The 11,131-nt window shown below is 44.0% G+C and overlaps 2 protein-coding genes across 2 annotated transcripts; both read left to right on the top strand.

Annotated features, from left to right (window-relative positions):
• The first annotated feature begins 626 nt into the window (after positions 1 to 626).
• On the top strand, positions 627 to 3,109 carry EAE98_002654 (uncharacterized protein). The gene is made up of 4 exons (XM_038950274.1): positions 627 to 1,555; positions 1,734 to 1,854; positions 2,110 to 2,260; positions 2,321 to 3,109. Exons 1-4 carry the CDS (start codon positions 1,330 to 1,332, stop codon positions 2,471 to 2,473), a joined length of 651 nt encoding a protein of 216 aa, XP_038814013.1. The 5' UTR covers positions 627 to 1,329; the 3' UTR covers positions 2,474 to 3,109.
• Positions 3,110 to 5,649: 2,540 nt separating this feature from the next.
• On the top strand, positions 5,650 to 10,770 carry EAE98_002653 (uncharacterized protein). Its single transcript, XM_038950273.1, has 3 exons — positions 5,650 to 5,985; positions 6,152 to 9,399; positions 9,464 to 10,770. Exons 2-3 carry the CDS (start codon positions 6,671 to 6,673, stop codon positions 10,005 to 10,007), a joined length of 3,273 nt encoding a protein of 1,090 aa, XP_038814012.1. The 5' UTR covers positions 5,650 to 5,985; positions 6,152 to 6,670; the 3' UTR covers positions 10,008 to 10,770.
• Positions 10,771 to 11,131: the final 361 nt, after the last annotated feature.

Below are 11,131 nucleotides of genomic sequence, written 5' to 3'. Positions count from 1 at the left end.
GTAAATGGTATCGAAGACTCATACTTTCCCATCCTCTCGAACCTAGCGAACCACCATCCACACCTTTTCATGCCTCTTCACACCCTCTCGCTTCTACATTTGCAGCTTTACAACCTTAATCAGATCTATTGATCCATGTCCGTCCGGTATTTGCTACCTTGCCCAGAAGGATTGCAATGGAGGGTTGAATGTCTCAAAGTTGAACCACACGCTAATACGCAAGCTCGATAAGGTATGTGAGGTAGGGAATCATGCAAGACTTGCGGGATTCCTATGGCCTTGAAGAGGAATAGGCTACGATGCATTGTACTGTATGTAGGTAGACATCTACTCTAAGACTGTGCCACAGTCCTATTTTCGGATACAGATATTTCGTACTCCTCCTGCGCGTAAATGTATAATAGAAGACCTAGTACAGTTGCGTCTTTCCACTTAGTTCTACTTCCATGGATTCAGATTTCACCAGATCTGACGACACTATACGCTACTAGGTGAATAAAATACTGTGTGACCTGATTATCGCAGCTAAATCGTTCTTGTCACTCATTAACTGGACTGGCTGGTTCGTCAAGGGCGTCTGTGTACCGGTACATTTCCAAACCCCCTACCGACTAGCGGCATATTATGTGAGATATTTTAGCGTCAAAGCAACAACTTCCCATCATCATAAGCTTTCCCATGATTGCCTATCAACAATACCACCTACACCCAAACCTGACTCTTCCACCACCATCAGCGATAAAAGGAACCCACCATAATAATTCCAAAATAAAGTACAAGGGCTTGTCGCATACAACTTGAGCTCAAAGCTAAAAGAGCGCTTATTGCTCTTCATTCCGATCAATCCTTAGGAGCTATACCACCACACCCCATTCCTGCTGACTGCGACAAACTGTCCTCAGATCCCACCTTCATCAGACATCCATTATTCGATTTCATCATTAAGAGCCTCTAGAGTGGTCACGAGGAGATCTTTCATTGCATAGAGATATTCCATTCAACCAAAACCCTGTCCGTTGAATAGGTCATTGGACACCCCTTTTCAACATTTGCAAAGAAACCAGTCGCATTCTTTCCACGAGGTCGATTAACGCACGACATACCTGCAGACGAATCATACTGAGTAGGACATAAACGGCCGTATTTTCTTCAACAAAATACCCCGAATCGATCGCATCTCTTCGGTCCATCTCTAAACTAGGTTCTTGAACTCGGATCAATTACCTACCTTATCTTGAACATTCACGGCATCTGCGAAAGCAACGACGGGGGTGGGGAAACAATATCGGTACTACATATAGCCATAACTACCGAAAGATCATCGCGACCATGGCTTCCTCCTCTTTCAGAGATTCCATGAATTCCTTAGGCTGGTCGCGTCGCGACCCGGACCTACCCGTAAACACTGCTCAGCAGACCGGTGGCCTATTATCCTCGATAAAATCGCTGAATCCATTTGGAGATAGTGGCTATGTTCGACTGCCTACCACAGAGGGTGCGGGAGCGCCTCTGCCTGGTCGAAATCGCCGCGAAGAAGAAGAAGGATGGTTTGCCTGTAAGTCAACCTACCTAACTTTCTCACTTCCCCACACGTTGCACTGTCCCTGCATCCGCCGCCACCTGGTGCGACGTACAGTGGCGTCGTTTACCAGTGTGGCTTGACTGTCTTTTTGTGTTATAACCCAAAATTGCTTATTTGAAGGCTGACTGACTATTGATTTTCTCATACTCAGTGAGTAGGTGGGATCGACTTTTATTATTTGCTGGGTTTAATATCGGCGCATTGGCCTGTTTTGTTATTTGTTTCGTCTTATTCCCGTACTTGATCGTTCTTCCAACCAAGTTTGCGATTTTGTAAGTCTCACTTTCCTTGCCATCTGAAACACATGTCCTGCAAGTTTCGACAAATACGAGTCGCAGTACCCCAAACCTTTAGCAACATCGCGCCCATGCAACTACGCGTCGGGCATTGCGTATGGAGCTTAAAGTTTGTCGATCAGTCATGATACTACTCAAGCATCAATGAATGGTTTGAGACTTTGAAGGATTACGAAGTCAAGATATATACATCTACACCCTCAAAACTAACTGGGAGCGTGTGACATCTAGATGGACCCTAGGTTCAATGCTATTTCTCGCATCATGGGCCGCGATGATGGGCCCGTGGACGTACATGAACCACCTGATATCAGCGCCACGCCTTCCGTTTACCGCGACCTATTTCGGATCTATCGCGTTGACACTATATTTCAGTCTAGGCGTGAGTATTTACATTGATATTTCTTCCCACCATCTTTTCATAATCTAATCTTGTGTGCAGCTTCGAAGCAAGCCGTTGACCTTGATCTCGGCGATTATCCAAATAATCTGCTTGACTTGGTATCTGGTCAGCTACTTCCCAATGGGCTCTAGTGGTCTTCGACTGGCGACGAACTTTGGAGTTAATAGAGCAGCTGCGTGGATGTCAGGTTAAAACCGCGCAATCAAATCTGGCATTCCCTTGAAGCGGCAATTTTGTAGATCTAGCACATACCCATTTTCGTGCCATAGTAATTATTTTGACGTCTCCTTCTATGAGGTTTGTATCAGTGTATCAGTGTATCAATGTACGTATCAAATGATGTGGATCTGTCGGAAGTTATCCATGAACGAAGAGAAGCTTTTGTAGCTTTTCACTTGCATGCAGCATCTCGTTTGAAGGACGTGACATGATAAGTTCTCTCGAGCTATGTAGTGGTACCGACCTTCTCTCTGCGTATATGCAGGAAGAGGAGTGGTTGCAGACGATGGTGACACAAGATCTTCCAAATGCTTGCAAGTGTATGCGAGTCGACCAAAAGGACATGTATCGCTGGCGCGGAGGTTACATTTAAGGGAAAGCGCTCATCAAAGAGGGATCTCAGATGTCGTCATTTGCAGATTAGATAGTTGGCTTCACGAAAACGGGGAATGAGAGATATCGTGAAGAGAGTGTGGGGTTCGGTAACCCGGTGATTGGGATTTGCACTTTACGAATGAACATCTCGGAGCTGGCTCCTTCGTCTGAAGATTCTCTCGAATTGCGGTCTGGATTTTGGTAATGTGATGTTGCTTCATGATAGGTAGGTCACTAATGTGAGATCACTTTAAAGTTTGAACCTTAAAGCACGGATGGATATAAATATCATCATCGTGGAGACGTTACTTCATGATAAATGAGATGGCTTGACACCTTTGAATCAGAAAGAAATGAGATGGCTTTGGGACTCTGAATCATCAAGTACCAATGTAAATGTAGTCATCATAGGTCTATGTACTTTCGCTATCGTATAAGTTTAAGAAGATGTTATCACCTCAAAGATCTACCCACAACTTTTTTTTCACCACAGATCTACCAAGTACATTCACCGCTTGTATAGTGTGTAGCCTACATTTCTTTCCGTAGGGCTGCTGAACTCTTTTAATGAGACAATCAGATGCAAAGATCGATCGTCATAATTCGACGGCATGAATTTTTCATATTGGTACAATGGGCCAGAATGAGGGGGGGGCGGGCGTGGGCATGATGATTGCCAGACACGATCAATGAATGATACGGTGGCGATGACCAGGTGGATACGATACCATTATCTCGATAATGGAGGGGTAAATTTATTGGTGTGGATACACTGACTTACGCCCGCACACCTTTCCTCCATTTTTTGGATGCGATGTTTCTTTTATTTTTTGGTAGGCGCGAGATCCAGCTTGATTGATTACAACATGGTCATTTCGATACCGAATTCCAGGTCCAGAAACTCCGGTGCTGTATGTAAGTAAGTATGTATGGAGCAAGTACGTATGGAGGTATGTAAGACTTGCTCTGGTTTCAGATTTCTCGGGGAAGGGATGTACGGCATGTGTGTGATATTTTTGTGGGGGAATGAAGAATGAAAGATGGTAAGTGGAAGTTCATGAATGTGAGGTTAGAAGAGGAATGGGAAGGTTTAGAGAGTCGCCAAATCTATCCAATGGCAAGGCGGGAGACCAGATCCACTCTTGTATGCAGGTAAGAGAAAGAGGAAATCACCTAGGTTGACATTGACAAAATTGAATGAAGATTTTCAACCCCTCATTACATTGTGGCTGGACTTGAAAATGGGGATGAGGGTAGGGAAAAGAAGGGAAGGAGGTATTTACCTGGTTATCTTCGGCTACTTATCAAAGTTGTTGTTATAAAGTTGTTACAAAGGGATGGCATCAGATGTTTGTTGATGAATCGCAATAGCAATGGCAATAATGGCAATAATGACAGTACATGAGCAGCAGCGTCCTTTCATTCAATAGATAGAACGACTTCTTCATTCAAGTAGGTAAATATATGGTGACAGTGTGATACTCGAGTACAACTATCTCACGTTTGTCGAAAAGAGTGAAGATATAAAAGCATTGTTCGCACGCTCATTTAAACGACCTCGGGAATCCAAGTACTTTGACCATGGCAATGAAACACGATAACATCGATGGCAATGAAACACGATGACATCGATGCGAGTGTTTTATGTGTTAACACTCGTAGTGATCATAATGAACTTATGTCATGTTGGAATGGGCATTTTGTATTGATGACTGCAGGTGGCCATCATATTGAGTGTACTCGTAGATACTTATTAATCCTGGGTTTGTAGCCCTGATGACTGAAGTGCCCAGGTAGGCTCTACGGTGGGCATATCGTTGATTAGATAGGAAGGAGGAGGGGGAAAGATGGACGAAGGTAATGCAATATTTGAAGTTTGCAAGGCTTTCCCCTCTGACTACCAGTGACCAGTGACTGGCTGTTTGTCACCAGTTGAATTGAATCTGGTGGGCTCACAGAGAGAACAATGTATCGCGAGTAACATTAAATGATTGATCCACTACCGGTTCCTACCAGGTCAGGTAGCTTGAGCCTACCTAGGTACAATGCACAACCGGGTATATATATATATAATATATATATACAGGTAATGTGGTAATGTACCTAGGTGATGTAATGGAATGGAATGATATGTATGATATGATACCTATGATATGATTGATGATTAATCCATATTTCACCCAGAGACCGAGGTTTGCATGTATACATTGTGTATATATCGTATATATAGGTATATATATGTATATATACACATACATGCACACACACATATATATAATATGCCTTGAGGCAATCCCTAGATCTGGTAGATGTGTAGTTATTTCTGGATGAATGGGCTGCTGTCTGTTATCCAAATATCTATGTAGGTGGTAATCTATATACTCGAATACATTTACATATATACACTCACACACATACATTCACATACATACACTCGCATACAGAATCCGAATTATCTACAGTACTAATAATGCCATCTCAATTCAAGGGAACAACATACTCATAATAGATCGTACGAATGTACTCGTATAATAAATAATATAATTGAATATCTCTTGCTGTGACTTTTTCTCTCCAATTCCAAAATCACACCAACGGAACTTTCACCCCCAAACCTTCCGTGAAGCGGTTCACTTCAGCCTTCATCATAGAAATTTATCATCATTTAACACTTTTAACACTTAAATTTCTCAGCCGAGAAAATTAAAATCCACTAAATACTGAATCGAATAAAAAATTATTCCCTTCCATTCAACCCTAAAGAATCTGCCTTCACAATTTTAATCTCCATTTTTTTTCTTCCTTCAACCTCTTCTTCCCTTTCGACCCATTTGGTACCTCTTCTCATAAACGTGGTGAAGAGAACAAAAGGTCTTTTCTCATTCGAATACTTACTTTTCTTTTCCAAAGAGAAAAAATTCTTTACTCTGAGTTTAGAACGACAACCTCAAAATAAGATTTCATAGGCAAAGAAGACAGGAAACTGACTGTAACAAAATTGTCAAACTCTGGGGATCTTACAACACTGCTGGCTTATTTTCTCCGAATTTGAATAGTAAAAGACTGATCTTACAGGATTGATCTTCTGCTACTTCTATTCTCTTCGAAAGGTGCGTGGGGGAATTTCGATGTTCTATTTATGACATTTACTTTTGTGCGGCTTTACTTCTGCGCCATTGCAGATCAGACTACTCGAAGAAGCTGCGTCCCATGTCATATTGATTCGCAGAATTGGTCATATCATGTTGGAGTCATACAGCTAACATTCTACAATAGATCATAGTTTCCATTCAGTTGTTCGAGCTTACTTTCGCGTTGCCGCCAGCACCACCTGTGCCATCAAACAAATCTTCCGTTTCGTTCCACGAGTTACTGCCCGCAGTTCATAAAACGTCGAAACTTGTCAAAACATCGGTCCTTGATTCCTCTCTTGCATCTTCAAGTAATTTCTTGGACTTCGATACTTTGCGAAACTTGCGCGACGAAATAAGTCTTCACAATCACGCAGATACCCCTCATATCCACCACAAACACAAGGTTTCAGCAGCGATCTTACCAATCCTCATTTTCGCGGTCTGCACTGAGTCGCTTCGATATTTCTCGAGACGTGATATCTGATCAGCGCATCGGGATAGAAGTGCGGAGAGGTCGAGTCAACCTCTCCGGACGTCCATACTGAGGTTGAAACTTTAGTCACCTCTGTGTATCTACTTCAAGTATTACAGGTACCCATTCGCAAGAATTGGACTTGCTTGATTGAACGAAAGAGTCATACTTTGTGTGATACAATTCATAATGTCATCGGCAACATCGAAATCCGAGGGCACCCCTACCCCGCCTACATTTTCATATGCGATGGCCGCAAAAGGTCGCGTAACTTCAACTGCAAATTCCGCCATGCAATCAAGCCAGGCATCAGCTTCTGGTGTCAGCACACCTGCTAAGGAATCGAATTCCGTATCGAATACACCTTCAGCGTCGGTGAATGGGGCAGCAGCATCTGAAAACGGAGATCGAAATACCAATGGTTCCACCGAAGTTCCAAGTAAGAGCGATCCGCTAGGAGTTGGATTAAGCACAGATGCGAACCCAACATCACAAGCAAGCGCAGGTTCTATTCCAGAATCGCCAAGTGTGGTTGCTACTTCGAATGCAACAATACCAAAGGAGGAGGAGCTCGCTTTGAACGTAGCTGCGGATGATGCTGAGCAAGGATGGGAGAAAGCTGGGCGAAATAGAGAAGAAAAGCCTTTCCCGGAGGCGATCGAGGGCAGAAAGTCTAAAAAGTCCAAGAAGCAAAAGAAGGACGACAAGGAGGCAGAAAAGGAGAAAGAGAAAGAGAAAGAAAAGGAAGAAGTAAAGGTGCCAGAGGTTCCTCTGGTACCAGCTCCGCCTCCGGCTGTAAATTTCTGGGAGCAGCGCAAAGAGGCACAAGCCGCAAAGACAAAGTCGAGCCCATCAATACCTCAAACAGCAAACTCCTTCGGCGAAACCTCAAGTTCCACTCCAACTCCAAAAGGTATCGAATCTAGACGAAAGGGAAAGGCTTCTGTTGAAGATGAAAAGGCGTCGCAGACTGGCAAAGATTCTGTCTCAAAGCAGGGCCAAAAGAAAGGTACAGATAGTCTGACTAAGGGAAAGGAGGATTCAACCAAACGACCTGCAAGAGGCAGTAGGAGCTCTGAAGATAAAGACAGGAGTGCTACCAGTTCGTTGCCCCCTCCAGTCGAGGACTCTTTGGCATGGCCAACACCGGAAACTGCATTAGAAGAGGAGAAGCGAAAGCTTCAAGAGGAAGACAAAGTAAAGAAGGATGAAAAGGATGAGAATCCCTCCAACAAACCAAGGACGAAGGAGAAGTGGGTCCCAGTACCATACACTCCATCAGTCACATTCAATACCCCGCTACCTGTTCGAGGTGGTCGAGGACGAGGTGGTGCTCGTGTAGGTCGTGAGGGTGGACGTACCAGTCATGTGCCAAATGGTACCGCTGGGGAGAAGTCGCCAGGAAGTGCCACTAAGCCTGCCGAGTCTGGTGAAGAACCCGAAAAACGTGGGGTCAGATCATCATCACTTCCACCAAACTCTTCCAAGAGACTTTCAAATGAAGATGAAGTCAGTCGTGATGCACGCAAGCAAACACCAAACGCAGAGAAATCAAAGGGGGGTGCCAACAAGAATGAACCTGTATCACCAACTGACACTGGGCGAAGTTCAACTTCTCCGCAAACCGATAAGGATAATCAAACCAGCCAGAAAGGACAAGGTGTTGGCGAAGGACAATTCCCAGCAAGATCTGGCTTTGGTGACCGCAGAAACGATGGCTCCGGAAGCTCTGAATTCAAAAATGGAAGCAAGGATCAGAGAGCCGAGGGTCGAGCAGAAAGAGGCCGTGGAGGTTATCGTGGCAGAGGCTCTCACAATACTTTCGCCAATGGCCATGCTTTTGGCAATAGCCATAACACGATTCCTCCTTACCAAGGGCGTCAAAACTCAACACCATACAGTCCCCCACCTCAAGGACCCTTCAGCCACCAATACGCACAAGCTTCTTCCCGTGGCCGTGGTAGCTCGAGATCACAATCTATTCCAAATGTTGCCATGTATCCAAGAGGTGGCTATACGAATGGTAATCAACAGATTCCCGCTCTTCAAACCATGTACGACTATGTACCAATGCAGGCCATGAGCGCTGTGCCATACGGTCCTTTTGACGGCCAGTCTGCTACTGTTTTGTCAATGGTGAAGATGCAATTGGAATATTATTTCTCGATAGACAATCTTTGCAAAGATGTCTTCTTACGGAAACACATGGACTCTCAAGGATTTGTGTTCCTACACTTTGTGGCCGGGTTCAAGAGAATCCAGTCTCTTACATCAGATATTGACATGTTGAGATACGCTTGTCAACAGTCTACCGAGATAGAGATAGTCAAGGGCGAGGATGGTGTGGATAGAATTAGAAGACGCGATGGCTGGGATCAGTGGGTCATGCCATCTGAGGAAAGAGAAGAGTCAATGAAGCACAATGATGGGCCAACTACACTTATTCGCGACAACCATGGGCCACCAAGCCATATGGGCCAAATGATGATGCCAGGTCAAGAGATAGGCTCACCAGCCTTCAGCCCCGGTGGAAATGACTTCACGAGATATGGAAACGGAGCCACCCAAGCGCCTTTGGCCAATGGCAACAATACCCACTATCACGAAGAAACACCACTTTCAGCTGCCGTCCCTAACTTTACCCCTGGCCTGTTACCTTTAAACGGAAACACCGTTCCTTCGCCCGATCCTTTAGCACCAGAAACCACGTTCACCGATGAACAGATCGAGGATCTAAATTTAGTGTTTGCACAATCTTCCCGTAAGACGAGCGATCAAAAACCCGCCAGACACCCATACCACAACTCGTCCTCAAGAACTTTCTCCAATGGGTCAATTGATGGTAGGTCCATCAATGAGGAGTTGTCCGAAGAGCGCCAAGGTCGACCCTTGGTCAATGGCTCAAATCCACAAGAAAGGTAAATTATTATATGCCACCCTGATTTCCACGTTGATTTGCCATTCTGACTGGTGTCATTTTAGCTCCTTAGAAGGCAACTTGAGAGCAATGTCTCCCCATTCAAACTACAGCAATGCCCCAACAGTCATGTGGGTCAAGGATCAAAGACGACAAGCAGCCATCTCCGAATCCAACACCATTGAAAAATATGCCATCTTCCGTGAGAGAGCAACCAGACTCCGAGAAGCCAGTCAGCCTGGTGAGACTCATACTGACATGGAGCTTCTTTACAAGTTCTGGGCCCACTTTTTGTGCAGAAATTTCAATCCAGGCATGTACTACGAGTTCCGCAAATTGGCACTCGAGGATAGCCATAACAACGCCTCTACCGGAATGGAGCAGTTGATTCTTTATTACGATGAAACCCTCAACAACAAAAAGAAAACTATCAACGAGGTCTTAGCCGGACATTATGTTGATGTTGTCAAGGGTGAAGATTCTCCAATCCAGCGATCCGCGTTTGCGAAACTTCGAACTTCTTTACGCAACGGTGCTCTCGATTTGAAGAGCCGAAAGAGGATCGACAATCTGCTAGATGCCAAGTTGAAGGAACTACTTGAGCAATAAATTTCCTTCCTAATCTTCTCGATTTCTGTCTCGATACCCTCGTAGCTTGGAGTCATGCTTGGTCACCGACCTTGAAGTTACGCACGTGGTTTAACATCTATGTTCTACCTATATCACTTTTACCAATTAGCCCCATATCTTCTGAATCGCTTTAACGTGGCACGACTGTTCATCGCTCCAATTCTGCAACGTTGGCTTTCGCTCGTATGACATGTAGCGATACAGATATTATGATCTGAACAACTTACGTTGACTGTATTTACGAGTTTTGACATGTGGTTTCTACGGCGTTTAACAGGAGCTATCAGAGGATTGGAGATCTCTGGGCATCAACTACAACTTGAGCTAAGAAGCTTCAACCTTCTTTTTTTTCTCGGCAGAGTATTGGGTGGGTATGACGAATGATATGGCTTTCTCCTTCATTCATGTTTTGCTTTTTACATGTTCATATTCTGGCATAGCCACGGCATACTTTTTAGTTTCACCACCACCAAAAGTCTTCGACAGACACGTTGTCAGTCGGGCGTATTGCTTTTTACGAGAAAAATTTGGGTTTTATGCACGCGATTAATGGTTACAGAAAATGGCTTTTACACTTTTGGCATGTGCATTTGGCAAATACAAATTACATGTTGCATCCTCTTCTTTTGAATGATAGGAGTGAGGTAACCAACCAATTGTTTGTTACATAAGATAGAAAACACAAAATTCGCTGCTACTTTGTACCATAGAAAATTTGGTAGCAGCTCTCTATCTTACATTTGATTGCAGTGTTGACATATGCAATGTCGTGTGATTTTGATGAACCAAGGGTTTAATAATGTCAGGCTTGTAAGTTCCTTGTGATATGATATGATATGATATGATATGTTGAACACGCAAAATGGCAGCAGCAATGGTGCACTGAGGTTGGTGAGTTGGTTGGTTGTTAATGTGCCTTCCATGTTTGTCAAATCTTGAAGGGAAACTCTTTATGAACTTTGTTTGATCTCAGTGTAATACATTAACCATCCATCTCCCCCCCTCAAGAACCTCACAAGAATAAATCAGTTTTTACAAGTTGTCCCTTAGTACGCCAGTTAAGTTCATGTATTGAAGACCATCACATTGGATGCTCACTACCT

The sequence above is a fragment of the Botrytis deweyae genome (genome assembly GCF_014898535.1).
Source record: "Botrytis deweyae strain B1 chromosome Unknown BDEW_004, whole genome shotgun sequence".
NCBI lineage: Eukaryota > Fungi > Ascomycota > Leotiomycetes > Helotiales > Sclerotiniaceae > Botrytis > Botrytis deweyae.
The sequence above is the reverse complement of the archived record's forward strand: the minus strand, read 5'-3'. Positions and strand labels throughout refer to the sequence as shown.

Excerpts from the sequence above, each read along its gene's own strand:
- EAE98_002654 (XM_038950274.1), top strand. The coding sequence starts at position 1,330 with ATGGCTTCCTCCTCTTTCAGAGATTCCATGAATTCCTTAGGCTGGTCG. Across the intron at positions 1,556-1,733 it reads AGAAGAAGGATGGTTTGCCT|TGAGTAGGTGGGATCGACTT; the intron begins GTAAGTCAACCT and ends TCTCATACTCAG. Across the intron at positions 1,855-2,109 it reads CCAACCAAGTTTGCGATTTT|ATGGACCCTAGGTTCAATGC; the intron begins GTAAGTCTCACT and ends TGTGACATCTAG.
- EAE98_002653 (XM_038950273.1), top strand. The coding sequence starts at position 6,671 with ATGTCATCGGCAACATCGAAATCCGAGGGCACCCCTACCCCGCCTACA. Across the intron at positions 9,400-9,463 it reads GGCTCAAATCCACAAGAAAG|CTCCTTAGAAGGCAACTTGA; the intron begins GTAAATTATTAT and ends GTGTCATTTTAG.